We start from the raw sequence: 22,500 nt of genomic DNA, 5'->3' as shown, positions 1-22,500 counted from the left end.
TATCAAGCTCAAACTATTTCAAAGCTGAGATTGTGTTATCCTGACCCTTCACTGCCCTCTGCGTTAAATATCTTTTCAACAAAGACACACTTACTGCAGCCGGTAAGTGGTGATTGTATATAAAACGATGAAAACAGACACGCGGATTCTTTTTTTTTTTTTTTTTTTTTTTTTTTTTTGCTGTCAAGCTATCATGTTATACAAAGCTTGAACAGTTTGAAACAAAGGGAAGGTGTCTTTATCATTAAAAGTTCAGGTCGTTTCATTTTTATTAGAGGGCTGACATACAATATGCGGGAAAATAACAGCTGAGGCAGATATGTTGCGGTATGTGGTGAAGGCTTTTATCCCAAACACCGTATAGAAGACATGGAATGAAATGGCAGCGTGTTAAACCAGAGGAAATTCAGTCCAAATGATCACAAATCTGTTATGAGATGAAAACTTGCTGTTTATTACCTTATTACATGGTGTTCACGGCACGACAATTCAAAAACACAGATTATTACCTCCTCTAAAGTGCTACTGTTTTACTGTGTTTTCGTGCTGAATTACAGCTGCAATTTTGCTCTATTTCCGTGAAGAAGTCTTTGAAAAATTAAGGTTCACTCTTTTTATCTGTTTGGAGTTACAAGAAATGGTCTGGCAACCACTTACTGGAGTTGCGTCTTTTATGGCACACTAATTTATGGAGTTGTGCGGTACAATATTCAAGAAGAAACTGGCTAAAACACTGCCACAGGATAGATGCAACATAAATGCATTAAGGGGAACTCGTTCAGTAACTAAAAGGCTAAGGATGATGAAACACTCCAACACGGCATTCCCATGCATGCTCACAAACATGAACAGCCGCACACAATCACATGCGTACACACACTGATAAACAGCATGTCCCTGTATGGCATGTGGACAATGCATTACCCCAGTTCTGGTATTGGATTAGGTCCATTAGCTGTGTTAATCTATAGATCCATTAATGATCCTGAGATGAAAAACTATTCCCAGATTTGCAGCATCAGCCCCAGTCATAAACTACGGCACACTTTCCCATGATGACCCTGAGCCGGCAAGGCTGACATCATAGCCTAGTGTGTTTGTTCCACTTCTAGTTTATAGCTTTCACTTAGTCAAAGTGCGAAAATGATAAAACACAAGAGAACCTGGAGAAGAAAATGTTGTTTAAAAAAAAAACAGAAACAAACAACAAAAAAAGAAAAAAAAAACATGATATAAATACTACTACCGCCACTACTACTACTAAAAGTAATACTACTACTACTAGTACTACTAATAATAATAATAATAAATTATAAAAACAGAAAATAAGTAAGTAAATAAATAAATCTATACGACCATGACAGTAAGCATAGTGAAAATTGATGTATACATCTATGCACTTTGTATACATCTATGCACACGGTTTTTTGCACATTGGGTATTTAGATCTCTGGTGTCATCTTTTATTCTTTATTTTTTATTTATTTAATCTTGTAATCTGTGGATACTGAAAACTGTGAATTTCCTTCGGGATGAATAAAGTATCTATCTATCTATCTATCTAACAAACCTCATGCATGAATCTCAAGTAAAGGAAATAAAGGAAGTTAAGCCAAGCACAGATTCAAAAAAAGAAAGAAAGAAAGAAAAAACAAACAAACAGGCATAGCAGGCATAGCTCTCCTCCAAAGAGCGTGCTTAAGTGTCCTTGAGCAAGACACTAAACCCCTAAGTGGCCATGATGGGCAGCTTGGGACCTTGCATGGTAGCCTCTGCCATCAGTGTGTGAATGGATGAATGTGAGGCAAACACTGCAAAGCGCTTTGAGTGGTCAGTAGACTAGAAAAGCGCTATAGAAACACAGACCAATTAACATTAGAGCATCACTGAATGAATGGAAAGACATTAACAGATAATAAATTACTTTTGATGATAAATAAATTCAAACTAAAGACAGATCTTGCTCAAGGGCGCTTCAGTGGTTGTTATTGGTTCACAAACACATACACACACATACTCACATGCGCACACACACCTCATGCATTGGAAAAGCCGGAGGCACGGGGCACACCACAAGGGCAGGGAACTAAGCAGAGTGTCAATAGGTATTGTGCAATTACAGTCAAATGGTATTACAATGACCAAATGGTGAGAAATACGCAAATAGTAAATAATGCGTAATAGTAATCAAAATCAATAACAAACAAACAAGCGCTGTGGAGGAGCTCTGATCTAAATCTCCGGGCACCGAGCTGGTGGAGCGATGCTTTAACGAAAGAATAATGGAGCGCTCCCAAGACAGCTGATAATGTAAGAGTGATTACAACCATGATTATCAGTGCAGAGCTATAGGATCCTTTTATTACTCACACACACACATACACACATACTACCACGCACACACATGAAGATGTACATGCACATGCACCAGAGAACACATGCACAAACAAACAGTATGCACAAACACATACGCACTGTATGATCATCTACACACACACACACACACACACACACACACACACACACACACAAAATGCCCTGCATGCTAATTGTAATTGCTGCATCCCTTCACCATTGATTCCTTATTATACACAATATTGTGTTGTAACAGCTCATAGAGTTACAATAGGTGCTATTAACAATTCATAAGTTTAATTGCCAGGGGTAGTAATCATTCCCACCCTCTCATTCATAAAAACATGCTCTCTGTTTCATGTAATAAAATCTCATTAGAGATTAATAAAAATCAGCTTTAATTAGTCATCCCACCCACACAATAGTTGATAAAAGCCTCTGATCTTGCCTGTTGTGTGCTAGCAGCAGTATGTGTGTGTGTGTGTGTGTGGGTGCGCGTGCATGTGTGTGTGTTTCTCTGTATGTCTTCCCCGTAGTAAAGAAATGTCAGCTTCACTCCCACCTACAGTCTTCCTTGCTCTGACTCATTAGGTAGATGAGCATATACACTGCACTGCCTTACACATGTTTGTATGTTAGTGTGTGTGTGTGTGTGTGTGTGTGTGTGTGAGAGAGAGAGAGAGAGAGAGAGAGAGAGAGAGAGAGAGTGTTTGTGCATTTCTGCAGGCCTGTGCATGTGTATTCATCAAAACATGCATATGTGTGTGTGTATGTGATATCATAATCTGGGCTTCGAGGCACCTTTCTTTATTTACAATATCAGTTTGAAAAGAGGTTGTGTGTGTGTATGCATACACTTGGCTCTGAGTGTGTTCGTGCGTCTCTGTGTGTGTGTGTGTGTGTGTGAGCAGTATCATAATCTGTTTTTTTTCAAGCATCACTTTCTCTGCTTACCCTTACGTCACTTTGACGAGTTTCCCCCTCAGGGCAGGAAGTGACTCTACCACACGTGGATAATGTGCCAGCACTCAGGAAAGTAAGCAGCCGTTCACAATCACCTCAAACAGCACGGATCTGATGGATGACAACAGGCCAGCAAACTAACTTTTGTGCCTGGAGGCCTCTGTGGCGGCTACGTCCCAGAATCCATCAGACGCTTTCACTATTTCACCAGCCACCGAGACTTTTTTTGTGCCGCTGCCTGGGAAATAATAATTTTGTCTGTATTAAGTAGTGTGTTTATATCTGTCTGTCAGCAAAATGTTTCAAAAATGTATGAGTGGGTTTCCATGAAATCTGCTGGACAGATAAGGCTTGGGCCAAGGAACGGCTGATTAGATTTTGATGATGATCCAGATCTGGGATTGCTGCCAACAGATGATTATGGTTTTTTTTGTTTGTTTTTTGTTTTTTCAGCCATAACTATCAAACAACCCATTAAACAACTCAGACACCAAATTGTACCAACAATTAAAGGCGAAAGGAACGTCTGACCCTTCTGGCTTGAGAAGCCTGATCAGCAGCTCGGAAAGCAAACGATCACACCAACATCTGGCAGCGGTGTGTGATTGGTCGCACTGGCTGTCATAGCTATACTAACATGCCTGTCACTGCCAGCTAAAAACCTGGTACCTTCAATTTCAGTGATTGAATCATCATGTTTGAATTTAAATTATTGTTTGGGCTCATAGAAACTGTTATTGGATGAGCGGAAAAAAATACAATGTGGTAAAGCCAAGAACAAGGTTATTTTCGAGTTCCCGGTTGAGGTTTCCACATTGAATCATCATCCAATTAGTTTGGTCTTACATCTGTGATCGGACAAATCACATTTGTTTGTTATGGAACAAGGCAGATGAGCTCAGTGAGGAAGCATTTGGCAGGACATGGATGTGTTTTACTTGTAAGCTATATGCTAAGGCTGACAGCATGATGAGCCTTACAAATAGCCGTGATGGATTCATCATCACTCGCTAGAAGCATCAAACTGATTCTGTGTGTGATGATCTGATTTGGCAGCTTTACGTGTGATAAAATGCATGCTCCTAATCCCCATCTCTTCACTGTATCGATCCCTGCACAGCAGCATCTCTTGCCTTTGGGGAATGTAAACATTATTATTTTAGAGAATGTGCTTGTGCCAGTCCCCAGAGAGGATCCCATCACACCGCAACACACCATCAGCTTCAGCAATCTGAGGTTGTTTCCAACTGTTACCTGCAGTACTCGGAGCAAAGTTTTAGCTGCTATTAATTTGAAAGCGCATAGCAGTCGTGTCACCGTCATCATCATCATCATCATCATCATCTCTCTCTCCCATTTTCTCTCCATCCTGCACGGGGAATATTAGTCTTGCTGCTGGCGCTGTCCATCGGTCAAGGCTGGATGTGGCTAACGGCTAGCTAAGTGGCGCTAATTGAACCGGCGTCCCATAATAACAGTTTCATGTAATGGAAGTCATTCATCAGCACCGCTCTTGACTAACGGAGAAAGATAGAGAGAGAGAGAGAGAGAGAGGAAGAGAGGGAGGTGTGGAAGGATGCTGAAGACAGGGAAGTGGATACAGACCGAGAAAAGAGCAGCGACGGCGAAGGAGAGAGTCGTGAAAGAAAGAGGAAGGAGGAGGAATGTTGGCATATGAATCATATCTATACCAGCAAGCAGTCTGACACTCACACACGCACAGTCGCACACCCCTTTCAAAGTCCACTGTATTTGACGCCATACAATTTACTTCCCATTGCACTCTGTCTTGCAATCAGTATTTCTTACACTGAGCTGGGTGTGTGTGTCTGCAGTCCATTTCCCCTCTGTGCCTCTCAGGCAGCTAATCAATGATCAGACGCCTTAGAACCTAATAACCAATCATCAGAGACACACACTAATGCATACGCATGCACGGACAAACATATATTCAAGTGGGAATAGGCAAAAATCTATATTTGTTGTACGTATGGAGATTTTTGGACCTTGAAAGTCACACATGAACACCTCACAATCTCAATGAGGATTTTTTTCTTCCTTCTTTTTTCTTTTTTTTTAATTTTTAAAATTTGCTCAATTCCCAGCTCACAGTTCTCCTGAGCATTGTACTTTAGTCAATAGCGCAGTCAATAAAGTCTAATATATGCAGTGTAACTTAGTTAATTTGTCTCTCTGTTGCCTTAATTATAGTTTCAAACTGTTTTCTGTTGAATGAATGCATTTATATTACATTCAGGACAAGAAACTCCCTCTTCAATAAAGTTGAATAAAGAATTGCATTAACGCAGGATATGTACATGATGAATTGTGGTGATATATATGGTTGAAGCAAATTGGTAAAATTAATAAAAAGAAAACAAAGAAATGTTTGTTATAACTTGAGACAGCTGAAAAATGAATGAAATTTCTACAGTGGCTAAATCTTCAGACATGTCATTCCAGTACTGGAACGTCTGGAAACAAAGTAAATGATTTAGGGGTTTTCACCTTACCGACTCTTTTAGCATCTTTGTTCAGTCCCACCTGACTGGGACCAAGTATCGATCCCTGAGGAACACCACAACTACCGGGTCAGTGAGGGCTTTTCTGATTACAAATGTGTGATAGGAATGAAACCAGCCACGATGTTGACAGATTTCTGCAGACAACAGATGAGACTGTGTGTTCAACTGTGTTGAAGGCAGAGCCAATTAGAATAAAACTTGACCAGCGACTAGAATTAGTTCTGAGTGGAAGACTATTTGTGACAGATCAGAAACAGTTTTGTTGATGTGAAGACCTTGGAAGCCTGACTGGAATTTTTCAAATATGTGTTTTTCAAAAGCCCTATCATCTATTAAGGTTTTGATTTTAAAAAATGTAACTAAGAAAAAAAAAAAAAAGATTGTCACTGACTGTTAAGAAAAAAAAAAAAAAACAGGCTATTACAATGGACTAACCCAAGTAGTGAACAGCTGTCACATTACTTACAAAGCCAGGCAGCAGTTACTGTGGTGTTGTCAATTTATACCTGGCCAGCGCACACACACACACACACACACACACACACACACACACACACACACACACACACACACACACACACACACACAAACCATACAAGGATACAAGGACAGAGCAATTATCAAGTGAGTGGCAAATCTAGCATGACACCTGGGTCAGTGCTTTCCACTGCCGCTTGTCAGCCCCACTATATGCGTGTGTGCGTGTGTGTGTGTAGATGTGTGTGTACAGTATAAAATAACTAGTAACCCCTCAACCCCAGTCCATCAATTAGATATCCCATATCTTTAAACCTTAAACATCCCTTACACACAGATCCATTTCCATAAAGCTAGGTGAAAGGTTGGGGTTTAAGGGTCAGATCAGCAGCCAATCAGTCAATAGTCGCTGAGACAAGCTTTCCCCGTTACATTGCCTAGAGCAGTGTTTTCTTCTCTTTAAATTCTGGGCCATAACCAAGAGGTGGCTCACAGGAGGACTGAAATGGGATTTAAATGTCTACTCTCACAACAAAAAGAGGAGAACCTCCAAATGATGTATTGCATATGCTGCCCAAGCTTGCTGCTGGTATGCTAAAATTCCTCCAAATGGCCAAGGCTTCAAACATGATGAAAACTGCATCGTCTGCAAAGATCACCTCACATGCACAAATCGAGTGCATGACATAATCAAACATGCATCTTTGTATGACAATGAAACAGCACTACAGTGAAAATAATTGAGAAATATGATTTTCAGGGCCAGTGGACACCCTGTATGGGGGAAATAGACTCCCAAGCTGCAGTAAGAAAGAAAGAGGACTCTGAGAAAAGATGTAAAGAACTGGATTCTACCTCTCTGACATGGTCGAAACCTTCCTTTGGCACATCACTGCTAGTGAACTGCTTCCTGGTGCCATTTCCTGTTTGATCTCCCAAGCAACAAGGTTGCTAGGCTTCACGGACAGGAAATTGATGCCTGACTGGAACCACACCCTGCAGAAAGACAAAAGCAGAGAGAGAAATCAAGATGGAGAAATAGATGAAAAATAATGGGCGGAGAAAAAAGGAGAGGAAGGGAGAGAAAGCAACAAAGAGAGGTTAAAAGGGCTCAATCCAAAATACACAAAGGCACACAAAAGAGGAAAGACAGCCGAGTCCTTTTGGGGACATTTGCTTAAAATTTTAGTTACTTTTCTTGGAATTTTTCTGCCCTGATTTCCTTTCTGGTTTACTTTCATCTCTGATTCATGCCACACTCCTTTTGTATAGAAATGACTTGTACAATTGATTCCCTGCACGGTGCCGCCTCCGACTGTGCATCTTAGTGGAATAAGACAAAGGAATAATGGAGGAATCCCTTACAAATGCTTACAATTTATTGAAATAAATGCAAATGAGGGGATGGATCAGATGTAAGCTTTCAAGTCAATATTTCAATTCAGTTATGCCGTATAAATATGTATTTTTTAGGGCTGTCAACTCCTAATGATTATTAATGCCAGTGATTCAATAGTTGCATGTCAAATGGCTATAACTCAGAATTGTTCCTGAGTCTGGCAGCTCTTATCAGAAGGGCCTGATTAGGATGAAATTGAACATAAAGAAAAGCTGTATTCTGTAATCTTTGATATCTTTCCTTTTATATCACAAGTTAAATGATGACTCAATTTACACAACTTTTTACAAGTAAATTGTTCTGTTCACTTATCTTCCAAAAAAAAAAGCAGGATCACAGCAGGATAACTAATCTGTAGTTTTCAGTTTCAGCACAGTGAAAAACAACTCCGTGTCCCTAAGTAATAGTGCTTTAGTAATCACAAGTCTGAGTAACATTAGCTCAAAGTTCATTGGCGATACTTAAATTCCATCTGACAATATCATACAGCATCATATGTATTGTCAACGGAGCTGTATGGTACTTTTTAAATGTGGAAAGAACCATTCAATATCACAATAGTCTCCTGTTTCCCCAATGCCACAATCGGAATTACACAGTCTGATGCGAGGATTGAACCACAAGCCGCAGGTCCCACCAGGTAAACCACAGATTCGTCTGGTTACGGGTCAGCAAAAACAAACTTATGAATAATTGCATGGCGGTTGCCGGGCTGAAACGATCACAATTTTAACAAAATAAAGTCCCATACAGAGGAATATTCTTTGTGAAATTAGCTCAGTCTCCCCTGGACTTCACCTCATGCAGCATTATGCAACGCTTTGCAAGCAGGTTCACGGATTCATGGACGCAGGCCTGCCTTTTATTCAAGTTACGACCACGCTGCGGCTGAGTGAGCAGGTAATGCGGGTGGATTTGGGCGAATTTAGAGCTGACCCTTGCATCACTAGTGTGAAGATTAGCCACAGAGCCAGGGGGCTGCATGAAACACTTGATTACCCAACTTGAGGTGCACTGAAGGGAGACAATAAAATATACATGCACACAAATATACATTATAAACTGCATGTATTTAACACTTTAACACAGTGACAGCACAAGTATTTTTTTCATGGCAGCATTAGACAGCCACTTTCCTCAGCACAGTCTCACATTATCAAGAGAAATGGACTTGAAAGAAGGTTGCATTTCTTTTAAACTCCCTCTCCTCCTCCTCCTCCTCTGTCCCTCCTTTCTTCCTCTTCTTCTTCTTCTTCTTCTTGTATTTCAGCTCCTTCCCTGTATCCCCTGTTCTCTCCCTCGCTCTGTTGCTACCTTTTTCATTTCTTCCGTCCATGTTGCTGCATCTACCTGACCCACCTTCCCGACTGCCATCCCTCCCCATCTTTCACTCTTCCCTACCGTCTCTTGCTTCCCTTTACTTTTTTCCTGCTCTTCCTTCCCTCCTTCTCCTTTGTTCTCCAGGTTTTCCATGAATCTGCATGATTTCTGCCCCCATTCCTCGTCCCTGTCCTCCCCCTTCCTCTCCGTCTTCCAAGTTCGCTTCCCTCTCTTATCTGTCCCAGTGTGATTCCCTTCTCTTACCCCCTCCCTCCTTCCCTCATTCCTTATCTAGCTCCCTTCCTCCCTCCTTGCCTCCATCGCTGCCTCCTTCCTTGTTATTATTCCCTCTGCTCTCCCTCCCTCCCCTTTCTTCTCTGGCTTTTCTTCTAATCTGTACACTTGCTGCTCTGCAAGTTTTTTTTTTTCTTTTCTCCCTTGTCCCAGTGTGATTCCCTTGCTTTCCCCTCTTCCCTATCTAGCTCCCCTATATCCTCCCTTCTTTCCTTCCTTCCTTTCCCTCCAGCTTCAATCCCCTCGTTTCCCTCCCTCTCTCCTCCCCCTTTGCCTCATCATTCTCTCTCTCTTTCTTTTTCCTCTCTTCCTTCACCAGGTTTCCACTTTCATCTGTACATTTTCATCTCCGTTTCTCGCACTCTCCTCCTCCTACAAACTTTTCTTCCGTCTTTCATCTGCCCCAGTGCGATTTCCTCCCCTCCCTCTCTCTTTCCCCCCCATCTACCTTGCTGTATCCCTCCCTCCACCCCTCCTCCGTCCTTGTATCTCAGGGTTCCTATGGTTAATCTCCTCATTCTCTCTGTCTCTCTGTCTCTCTCTCACTCGCTCTAATCCGTCCCGGTGTGTTTTGTTCTATTTATCACCTTGACAAGACCCTCCCTCAGTTTATTAACACACAAGCACACACACACAGGTCTCTGGCAGACAATGCAAACACACATACACACACATAAGTAAACTTTTTCCTTTCAAAAGTATAGAAAAAAGAAAGAAAAAAAAAACAGCCAATCCTCTTTGTCTCTCCTCTCATTATTGCTCTCTTCCTGTTTTTTCCTCTTCATGTCTTGCCAAAACCTGCTTGCAAATGTGTCATCCCTGTCCCTCGCCATGCTCTCTCTACATATGCTCATGTGTGTATATGAATGTGGATGTGTGTAAGTGTCTGTGAGGACCTGCTTGCATGCGTGCATATGTATAACGGTCTGAACGAGAGGCAGTTTGGGCTTTGGCGCAGGAGAAAGCCCCCCTTGTGAAAACTGGAAAACCCACTTTTTCCTCGTTCTCTCGCTCTGAACTCATTTTCTCAGAGCGAGAGTTTGGCAAATACTTTATCTTAACGGAGGGGGGGGAAAAAAGCATTCCCTAGCCAGATATTGTTATGGTGTGTGTGTGTGTGTGTGTGTGTGTGTGCGCGCACTGGGGTTAAGGAAGGTAAGGGAAACAAAGCAGGAAGCAGGAAGAGGCAAACATTAATAAAAATAAAAAAGCAAAACAAAATCGCTTTTAGAATGCGTGTGTGTGTATGTGTGTGTGTGCATGATTTTGCGGATATGTGTGTGTGTGTTGCAATGTGTGCATGCATTTGACAAAGCATGTATGTGCAGGGTGTGTGTGCATGTATGGGAGAACATGGGAGATGTGTGTTTTGCAGGTAAAGTAGTGTGCGCGTTGGTTTTTTTTGTGATTTGCATGTGTGTTCTCAAATGTGTGTGTGTGTGTGTGTGTGTGTGTGTGTGTGTGTTGTGTGTTTGTGCGCGTGCACACTCTGGGGATGCATAAAGCAGTAAAGAATAGCAGGCAGTTCCCTAAAAACTTCTCCTTTATAATTCAACAACTCAATGTTACATAAAATCAAAATCCCCACTGCTGTACTGCCTCTCTCTCTCTCTCTCTCTCTCTCTCTCTCTCTGTCTCCATCATCTCTCTACCTAACCCTACTTTGTCCTCCCTCTCTCATTCATCCTTCCTCTCCCCCCCTTGCTCCCAAACACCAACACAGTTTTTAAGATAATCCAATCCAAAGAAAAGTTACTGTACCCAGACTGCGACAACAAACGGATGTAAAATAATACAGAGCAGAGGGAGAAAAAAAAAACAAAAAAAAACAAAAAAACAAAGTGCACAGACTTTAACTGGCAGTCTGATGGGACTGGAGTATGAGGAAACAGAAATATATGCCCTCGTGCCAGAAATTTTTAGACAAGGTCACAGTAAAAACAAATACTAAAAACATACTGTAAAAAAAAATTCCGATAAGCACACACACTGAAAAAAAAAAAAAAAATGTGTGTGAGTTAAAGCCTCATTCTTTACTCATGACCTTGAATCAGTGCACTGTTATCTCGCCCTGTGGATCACTAAATGTCTGTTTCTCTATGAATGTGGATGTGGCTCGGAGGTGAACGTGAGGTTAATACTGACACTTAGGCATTTCCACTTGGAGACACGTTCTACTTTAACTGCGCTACATTTCCCAGGGAATTATTGTACTTTTTACTGCGCTACGTTCACCTGGCAGCTGCAGTTACTTTGCAGAATCAGTTTTTTACAAGCAAAATATCAAAGCTGATGCATTGTTACAGTGTAAACTGGCCAACAAGGCTAGTGTGGGGGAGTTAAATATGTAAAAATACTTACAGGTTAATACACCATTTATTTAACACCCAGTATTTTTTCAGCTAATACCTCTATATATTCACATCAGTAAGAGTTTTAATGTATTTTTTTTTTTTTTTTTTTAATGTATGGACTATTTACTTTTAATATAGTACTTCGAAATTGTGATGTTTTTATTTTAGTACAGGATTTTTTTTCCACTACTGGAAGCTAATGAACAATAATGAGCAGTAATAATGAGAATATTGCAGAATCATATCTTCTGCTAAATACAGTTAAAATATTGGCAACAAGACAATCCAAGACAGGTACAGCACATAAACAAAGTTCTTTCTTTCTTCTATTTTAGAAGCTCTCTTCTTCTTAGAAGCTGCATCCTTTAACTGCCACCATGACTGGAACCAAAATTGTGACAGACGAGGAATAATGACATAAATTAGCGACAAAACACCGCTATTACAAAGAAAATGATTCCTTCCATTGCTGCCGTTGAATTTTAATACCGCTGAAAGATGATTATGAGGAATAATGTTTGAATAGTGGCGAACAAATGCTGCAATGTTAATCCACGTCAAAAAAAAAAAAAAAAAAAAAGACAAAAGACCTATTTTCTGTTTACAGAGTTGTTCAGTATCATGGTTTATCACTTACAAGCGCTGAAAAACACTCTTCAGACTTTCCGTGTCAGGCCTAACACTCGATCACCAAAACTGGAATTCTGTAACATTCATGCAACAATTTTCTCAGCGGTTTAAAAATCATCACCACAATCCCACGGTGGACTGGCCAGATCACCAGATCAATTCACAAATGTGAATTAGTCTGGAAGCTCTCAGTTCATTTCTGGTTTCCAAGGGGTGGACGCAGACCAAAATGCCCCGTGGATGCAATTGGACAGACGTACAACCAACAAGCAAAATGAAACGTGTCACGCTGAGCCACCACTGAGCCACAGTGATGCTCCTTTGTCAGTCAAATATCAAAACCGCAACTGGAAAAAGCTAAAACGTAACGCTGACCGACCGTACGGCCTCAACAACGTGACTCATTCTATCAAACTGCCCCGCATTAGTTACACGGGTGTGACCATCCGACCTGGGCCAGGTCAGCTGGAAATCTGTCTGAACCGGAGCGAGGGGGGGAGGGGGGCAGACCAATCTGCTACAGCAAATGACCTGGGCCTGCAGATTTGTCTGGTTCCCAGGCTACTCCCAAGCGGCCCAAATCCCAAAACTGAGGAACACTGTACTTTTGATTCAGGAAAAAAGAAAAAAAAAGAAAAAGATGAATAACTGAAAAGAGAATGGGGCTTTCAATCATAAGTCAGTCTGAAGCTTTTAGTGCTTGTCAGTTCACTTCTAAAATACAGAGTTCATTTTTGTGGGAGGAAAGGTAGGCTCAGGCTGATTGTGTTGGGCCAATGCACACACACACACACACACACACACACACACACATATAGGTGCACATATACACGTCTTTGCAGTCACACACGTACACAAGCAAAGAGCCACACTACCGTCCCTGTGGTGAATCTGTCAGAACTTAGTTTGGTGTGTGTGTGCATGTCTGTGTATATGTGTGTGTGTATGTTTGTGTGTGTGTGTGTGTAGGAACAAGCAAGATGATGGACAAGGCTGCGTCCCTAAGCTGCCTCTGTCAGATCCACACGCAGCACCGCAGCCTGACAAGTGTGTGTTTGTGTGTGTGTGTGTCTTTGTCTCTCCTCCTATGTCTGTTTTATAGGTAATGCAGGAAGACAGGCAAACTTTTCCCCATACTTTTTATTTAACTTTCTTTGTTTCTCCCTCTCTCTGTATCCACAGATGTTTCTCCTTTCATTTTGTGGCGTTGATGTCAGATTTCAGAGTCAGAGGGTCGGAAGAACCTCACCAACCTCAGCCTTAAAATCCAAGATGGCTATGCTGTTGTGCTCGCTCTAGTGCTGCACTCCTGTCTTATTTGTGTCCCATTAAATCAGTCATACACACAGCACAGTCCAACCTCTATCTGTGGACATGTTGCTGCAGTGTTTGTACGCTCAAAATACCGTGTAATGTGTTGTCATCAACTGGTGAGCGACTTTCATTTTACAATGAATGAGTCTGACATTACATTGTGAAATTACAAAAGCACAGATGGCTATATGGGCCATAGGGCTATTCAATCTTTCAAACAGCAGACTTTGCACAAGACTTCAATTATCATATCGTTACAGCTTTTTTTTTTTTCATGACTGTAGCCTTTTTAGGGTGTTTGATATTGAAAAAAGATGACGGCAATAAAGTCTTCTGTTTCTTTGTTCTTATTTTAAATATTATTAGGCCTATGATACAGGGACCCGCATTAGGATATGTTTCATTCATATGCAGAGGAGTTGGCAACCCCCTACCCTACCTCTTTACTCAAACAAGAGGCATGAAAACAGGCCGATTGTACCTAACTTTGATGCATTTATACGCTAAATGTGAAGTAATATGTAAACATGGTCCGTTTTAGTAAAGCTACTGAGAAATGCATGTGCTTATTATCATTATCAGGTGAAAGAAGAAGAAGAAGAAGAAGAAGAAGAAAAACCTTCAGGAGCATCATGAAGTGGCCTGGAAATAATAAGTCTACAAGCGTTCAGTAAGTGATAATTTAGTCATTGGTTTATATTACATCTATTTTAACGACATCTCCGGGGTTAGCTGTAGTTGGCCTTGTATTGAGCATGCAAATGCGTAATTAGCAGCCACAATGCCATGACATTCAATTGTAGCAGTGATGTGTTGAGAATTTATTTTGTAAGGTCATCAATTATTACTTATGCCTAAATCTATTTCGTTAAAAACCACAACCCATTTGGTTATGCCAAATCATAGTTATTTCATTTTATTACATCTCCTGATTACATTTTTTGTTTAATCCCATTTTCAGCAGCTGGGAAGGAACAACCTAATCATAATATCTAACCAGTCCAGTCAACATTTTAAATTATCACGAGCTATTGTATTACTATTATTATTTAGTGGCTGGGCTCCACGACCCTGATCAGTGTAAGTGGCTTGGAAAATGAATGAATGGTTATTACGACTGTTGAACTCAAACACTCCAAACAGCAACACACACTAGAATTATTTAGTGTGCACCGCGGCAGGGAGTGTCTTTCTTTCTTTTTTTTTTTTTTCTATTGTTTTTCCTATCATACTGTCCTGTCTTAATAATGTTTCTTTAATGAGGTAAATCCACATGAAGTGGACTACTGAGCTGCAGCACAGTCTGTTTGATAAACCGACAAGCTCAAACACAACATATTTACATCAACCGCTGCTGCTTTCTCTGCTTCAGTTTATTCCCAAATAAAAAAAATGCACCAGATCATGATAAATTTGTGATGTAGCGGAAGGGAAAAATAGCAATTTGAATGTAATGCTTTGGAAAAACTATTTATCGAGTAAACATTGACTGTGCACTTTTTTTCTAATGCGTTTTCTGTCTTTTGCTTTTTTTTCCCCCTTTTTTTTCTGGTGCTGAATCTGATCGGGTCTGACTTCATCTGCTCTGTGTACACACACAGGTCTAATCACAATCACAAACACTTATCAGCTTGACACAAGGTCACATGGACATGTGTGTGCAGCACGTATCTGTGTGTGTGTGTGTGTGTGTGTGTGTGTTTGTGAGAGAGAGAGAGAGGGAGAGAGAAAGAGAGAGAGAGAGAGTAAATCACTGCAGTGCTGGCTGTAACTCTGGCCACCAGGTTTCCTTGATAAGCATCTGGTGATACAAGAGCAGATTTACATTCAGCACAAAGGGAGAGGGAGAGAAAGAAGGTGAAAGACAAGATGAAAGGGAGAAAAACAGGTAGAGAAAGAAAAGAGGGCAGAAATAAAATAAAAGAGAGAAAGAGCTCTTAATTTGCCATGAAAAACTCTGTATTTTTTGTTATTGGAAATTAGTGTATGAGGAGCTGCCAAAAAAAAAGAAAAAAAAATGTAATTGAACACTGAGGCCTGTAATATAAACGTCAAGTTTTATTGTAGAAGATCCTAATTTGGTTCTGCTGTATCATGCTGAAGAGAGAAGTGCCGGGATTAACACAGGATAAATGCATGAAGGCTTTAGCTCTTCATGCCTCTTAAGTGGCTCTGTTTCTGAGGTGCCTGCACTGTCTTTTTCGGCGCGCACGCTGTGAAACTTTCCGTCTCTGCACCAATGTCACCGAGGCAAATGCCTGGTGTGTGGTGAATTTGTACACTCGAGGGAGCCTCTCAGCATAAGCTTTTGCTGCTTAGAAAGTCTGTGTGTTTAGAGCCTGTGGGCTTTTAACAGCTCCAGACTGACAGATCTCTTCGACAAGAATGCAACTCAAAGGGCTTAGTAAGTCTACAAGGGCTTAAGAGTGCTTTACTGTAGATGCGTTATTCCAAAAGGCATCAACTTGGTAAACAATGTTTTAGCATACAAAAGTAGGTCTTAAGCCCTCAAGGTTTATGTGCATGTATCGTTTTGATGTTTCTCTCTCTTTATTAGTTTTTCATGAGTGATTCTGCGGCAGATTAGGCATAATCTTTTCAAGTTTATTAAAGTTTTTGCAAAGAAAAAAAAAAAAAAAGGAATTCAACCCAATTCCCAATCCACAGAAGCTGATGTCACCAGATCTGCATGTTGTAATCTATGATGGTTGCAATAAAGAATGCAAGAAAAGTTTCCCATTGTAGATATTTGAAAAAAATTAGACCCATAACTCCTATAGAAGCCTCAGCAGTAAATTGCAACACCATCATATCTATCTTAGGACAGTGAGGCACTCTTATCAGTGTTTTTTTAAGTTAAAAAAAAAAAAGCCCTTAAAGCTACATAATTAATAGACATGAAAATACCATGAACAGCATCCAAAATATCAATAGATCACTATCAAATTAATAATGATACATTGGCATATTGACTGTAAACAAATGGGACAGTGAAGGATATCATGTTGCCTCTATCTCACTTCAGTGGCATTGTTAGTGCTAGTCCTTCTCAAATTGTCATATAATTTCCCATAAACCCACTGAAACTGGCACCAAGAGGAGGTTTTTACTTGGTGTTCCTCTCGCTCGGCTACACCCCACACCTGTTTGGCTTCTCCTTCTCTTTACTTATGAAGATACACAGTTTGGGAGTGATCTTAAGATCAGCACCCTCTTGCTGTTTTGTGCCAGCAGCTTCCCTGCAAAATTTGACTTGGTTGGAGTGTGTGTGTGATCTCAGTTGTAATTGTGGAAATGGGCCTCATTGGTTTAATTACACTAATGCAACGATTCATAGATGATAGAATGCTAAAACATAGTACTTTTAATTAAAATTTACTTCGAAATCAATACCTGCTGAACATCCTGCACAATTTTTTTTTTTTTTTTTTTTTTTTTGACGCTTCAAACACACTCCCATATTATATCCTACCTTCCAAGATGTGCTCCAATATCTTGAAAGATCTCTTGCCAGACCTCACTTTAAGTGCCAACAACCAGGGAACACAAACCTATAGTTCCTTTGTTATTTCACCATAAACATCCATAAAAATCAATCAAAAACTGTTTATTTATTTATTTATTTAGTTAGTTAGTTAGTTATGTGCTGCATCCACTGTCAGGGTGAGGGAGCTCTGAGTCTCCCTCTTCTTTATTGTTGCCTGCTCTTACTTTCAAGAGAATATACGCTTATTCTACAGTAGCACTCATTGTCAAGTCCCTCTGGATAGAAGTGTCAGCGAAATGCCGAAACTTTAAACGGAAACTAAAGGCAGTCTTCTCCCAACAAAAGAGCAGACCTGTAGCCATATGCTGCGCGTCAGAAAACGCTGCTGCCATGTACAGAGGCAGATGTGTCTGAGACAAAAGTAAAGAGAAGACACGTTGTTTGTCTGAAGTTGTTGTAGCAGCAGATGTTCAATGGGAGGCATGCTGTGCCACGCCTCCCACAGAACATGAAACACCCAGAAACGGCCACTGAAGAAGTCTGCCTTCATGAGTTTATCCTGCATCCAAACCGCTTCTGTATTCCAGACATTTCTTAACTGAATACCCCACGATAACTGAATTCCTGCATATCACAAAACCAACCCAGTGGCCAGTCTGTGCCTTGTACGTCTTGTCATATTGCAAAACTTTTCTGAATAATTTCTCTTGGGGACGGCATGGAGTAAAATGAGCGGCTTTGGAAGAAGTAAGAACATGTTGTTCCGCTCCAAGGAGTCACAGTTCAAGCATAATCAGATTACAGTAAGCAAAATGTAACATTGTGGAAAACATTTTTTCGCTATAAATTACAAAGCGCCAAGATTTAATGCAATTAAAATCAGGAAACTTTAAATAAATAGATATTGATGTTCCCAGAGCTTTAGAAACAACACTAGCGGGTACAAAAGTAGGAGTCATTAATATTTTTTTTTTTTTTTAAGGGAACAGATGTGCAGTACAAGTAAAAACACCGCCTGCATTTTTCTAAATACATTATGAGTCATTCTGTCTGGACATGAGTGGCATTTAAATGATTCAACTGTCAAATCATTAAAATCTCATTTCCTGCATTTCCTTGTTTGTGAGAGGTAGAGTTTAAACAATCTGCTGAGAGAAAAATTCTGTTTTTCTTTGTTTTGGTTTTTAGAAGTGCCAAGCTGTTAAAAAAAAGTCACAAAGTTTCTATCATAAAGTACAGATTGTTTTAATATTACACAAGCTTTTCACAACTTATCGAGCTGTTATTATAAAATACTGTAAGGATGTTTCCGCACTTGTGATCATGCATGATCATCCTTTGCCTACTGGATTGTTATCTATTCAGGATGAAATGGAAAGTAACTGATTTGACCGATATAAATGTTTTTTCTTAAATTTAGAGTATACATTATATCTTCCTAACTTGTATCCAAATGATAAAATGAATGAAAATAAGGTATTTTCAGCAGAAACAAAGCATAAATTCACATTATTTTTTTCCCTGAAATATAACTGATTTGTGTTTTTGTTTGGTTGGTTGGTTTTGTTTTTGGTGACTGTCTGTTTACCCAACATTTCACTTGTAACTACATAACTGCATCTATTTTCAGGACCTCGAGGCTCTGACATTTACACTCCTTATTGTTAGTTCCTTGCAGTGTTGGTGATCTGGGAATTGTAGGTTACTGCTGTAGCCCTCATTGTTTGTCGCCCTCGAAAATAGCATCCGCGAAACCAAGAATCTAACGCCTGCTTGTCTCAGGCAGGTGAGACAGACAGACTGGAAGGCACGGGTTTAGAAATTTTTGAATAAACAGTCTGCGTTTTTTTTTTTTTTTTTTTTTTTTTGTGGATTCGACCGGCGAGACAGATGGGGAGCTGTAAGTTTGGAAGTTTTTAATAAGCAGTTGTTGAATATTTGAAAGGGTGATGTAAAGAGGACGTTCTGTGGGAGGTCAAAGGTCAAATGTGTCTCACTGTGAGAACATCTGTTTCAGCCTGCTGCCCAGAAACTCTCTCCCTTCTTCCATGTTGTTTTTTCTCATTCTCTTGCTGCTTTTCTTTGAATTTCTCGTCCTCCGACTCTTGTTCTTTCCGTCTTAACGCCTGTCACTCACTCAGTCTTCCCTGTGGTTTCTCTTCCTTGGTTGTCCTTTCACCCTCTCTTTCATTTTCTGTCTCTCCTCTTCCTCTTCCTCTTCCTCTCTCTCTCTTTACCTCCCTCTCCATCCTCGGGCTGTCCTTTTCTCTTACTCTCCTGCATCTCTGCCCTCTTTCACTCTCTCCCTCTCTCTCTGAATCTCACTTTCTCTCTCTCTCTCACTCTCTCTCTCTCTCTCTCTCTCTCTCTCTGAGCAGCTGGTCCCCAGTTATATAAGTTTACTGCAAAACGACTATTGTGTAATAATGATGAAAGCCGCTGGAAAACAGAGATGTGCATGCGTGTGTGTGTGTGTGTGTGTGTGTGTGTGTGTGTGCATGTGCCCAGATGTGCCTGTGCATGTGTACCAGAGTCAACGAGCACATGCCTGACATAAGCATGTATGTGGCCTCATGTGTTCACTCAGTGCATGCCCTTCTGCCTCTGTGTGAGTGCACACACACACATTAGTGCATACTATACATTCTTGTGTGTGTGCATATGTTTGCCTTCGCTTGAGTGTTAATTATGCATGAGTGAGGAAAACGCCATCAGTTCCCTTCTGCTGCTCCAGACCTAGTCTTTGCTTTCTCCTGCTGTTTGGAATAAACGGTATAAAGTCGGGCCTCAGCACCACCATCCCTGCAGGGGTAGCCATTACAGGATCCCTGCTTCATGCATTTATCCAGCACGCTGCAGAAAATCCTCATTTGAATGTTATACAGTAGAGCCCGGGTAAAAAGGTGCAGGAATTAAGATTTTTTTTATCGTCCCACACCACTAAACAACATTATCATACAGTATCAGACAGGGCTCAGGTTTTGCAATTACCAGTCATGCAGTGTCTAGTTGTCTGGATGCTGAGATTTCTGCATTTCAGAATCTCACTTTCCTGCCCGAGTTTTGGAAACAAACCCCAAACCTGTCACGTGTCCAGCTGCTCACAGATGAAATCAGCCGCTACGAGCGATTGAACTGCATCAAAGCACATTTTGTTGTCAAGTAAATAAAAGCAATTGACACAGCGGTATTACCTGCAGCATTATATATTACCTCTTCAGTAAACATTTGGATTGGATCTCTGTTCTAATTAGCACGCTTACTCATTCTCTTGTGAAGATGAGACTTTTGTGTTTCTCTCCATTATAGCCCCCCATAAGCTGTGCCAGGCACTTGGGGAGGTTGCTGCAATTCATCGGCTGCTGATAGAGGTTGACAAAATTCCTAAATTACCTTCTGCTCCTTTACTATATTGGTTCTGTTCTCATTTGTAAGGAAGATTCCCATCATCTTGGTACTGAGTTCAGAAGTTAGAGGCTGTTTTGTCCAAAAGTTTGCATAAATTTGGACAATCTAACAAGGGATCCCGTGCTGTGAGGTGTGTGTTTTCCATGCTAATCAAGCCTCTTAGACGGTGATGTTAACTACTTTATAGCTTACTTCTGGTTGGATGACTAGTGGCTATGCTAGGCAAGTTATATTACTGTAGAATCAAAGTTTTCGACTTGCTGCACGGCCTTATGGGACATGCTACACAGTGAGGCAACCACTCGCTGAATCCAATTAGGATGTGTGCTGTGCTTCCTACCGTAATGTTACAGCCCTAAGTGGCCATGTTTCCTTACTCGGAAGCTTCCTTGCAAATGTAGTCCAATGTCAGTCAACCCCTTGGGTTACCCCAACCTGCAGTGCTGTCCTGTCAACACTTCCCAGGGAGATTTGCCAACCGTTCTCACTTGGCCTCATGTGACTCCGGTGACACTAATGGCGGTCATCACAACAGCGAGGAGCACTAACGAGCCAGTGGTATCAATGACCTGGATAATGATTTCAGACAGGTTAAATACCTGGGACTCCCCACCAGTCGGTCAGAGCCGATGAAGCTTCTTGTGTGAGAAGTGAAACGTCTTCAAGGACCATAACACGGACGATTGAAAGCCTTCATAGACAATCCCCCCGGTTAACTTTGCAATTTCACTGATTATCTGAGCAAACCTAAGACAGTACAACACTAAACACAACAATAATTCATCAAGTAGCCGTCAAGTATGGCAAGTTCAGCTGTAGGTGAAGCCAGTGGCTATATGGTCCCTATTTCACACAATAGAAACTAGGAAGCAGCATTTCCCTCCATGCATTTGATGGTAGTTTGACCAGGTTGACCACAGTGCCATGCAGGTTGAACCCTGACAAAGTGAAGCTAAAGTTCAATATATTGAGAGTCAATGTCATACCCAGGCGGAGTACCCATGCACTGCTCAAACATGCATTTCAATTATATCATCGTATCACAATCTTTCCCCCAAAAATAGACAAAAAAGCTTGATTACCTACAAAAAAGAAAAACTATTCAATGCGCAATTATGCTGGAGATCCCAAAAGAGTCAATATAGATGTGAGTGTGTTTGCAAGATTTCATAAAGTCCAGTCCTTGCAAATCCAATTCACCAATACAGATATTTAAAGAAACATCTGTTCAGTATTTGCCCAACAGGATCATTCTGCGGTTTATTATGACAAAATGAATGTACTTAACAGTTCAGTTCAAGAATAGTTCAAAAAACAATTTAAGCCCTAAAAAAAGTTCCAGCTTATTTACAAACTTTATCACAGTTTAATTCCATTATAAAGGTAATATAAAGGCCAAAGGAAGAGTTGCAAAGCAACAGGGACTGATGGGCAAACCAAAGATGCATACCTGGTATGTGATGGTTTTGTTAGGTGGTATATTTGTGTATTGTTCATGTATTTCAAGGTATTATACTTGATGAAAGTCTGACTCATCACAGTTCATCAATATTTAGTACTGCATGAGTAATGCAGGCAAATATTTTGCAGTAGGAGAACAGTGTTTTATCAATAACACAAAATCTCAGCCAACTCGATACCAGTGTTTTTTTTTCTTTAATTTACAACAAAAGAAAAGAGAGAAAAAACTTAATTTTGGTCCAAGCAATGCCTCTTCATAAGATGGAGCCAAAGTGTAGCAGCGGTTCAGCAAAACACAGAAAAAGCGTGGGACTTCTACAACTGCTACACTGGTGCGCATTTCTGAACAGGACACTGATAATGTAATCTGTGCGGCTTGATGTTCATATACCGAGTTTCTTTTATAAAAACCCTCACACACGGATTTCAGCCGCCCACTCCGCCTCCCACCGCACATGAGATTAGGACGACGTATTCCTCTGTGAACAAAGAGACACACAAAAGCGGTGGGTT

At 40.7% G+C, this 22,500-nt stretch overlaps 1 protein-coding gene across 1 annotated transcript in view; it reads right to left on the bottom strand.

The window, feature by feature from the left end:
• LOC115364984 (transmembrane protein 132C) overlaps positions 1–22,500 on the bottom strand; it is a 359,390-nt gene that overhangs the window by 155,276 nt on the left and 181,614 nt on the right. The window contains exon 7 of the mRNA XM_030059694.1: positions 7,176–7,316. Within this exon, the coding sequence (XP_029915554.1) occupies positions 7,176–7,316 (141 nt within the window). The remainder of the gene's footprint in view (positions 1–7,175; positions 7,317–22,500) is intronic.

This window comes from Myripristis murdjan, chromosome 9 (assembly GCF_902150065.1).
Source record: "Myripristis murdjan chromosome 9, fMyrMur1.1, whole genome shotgun sequence".
NCBI classification, from domain to species: Eukaryota; Metazoa; Chordata; class Actinopteri; order Holocentriformes; family Holocentridae; genus Myripristis; species Myripristis murdjan.
This window is presented reverse-complemented; position numbering and strand designations above follow the sequence as displayed.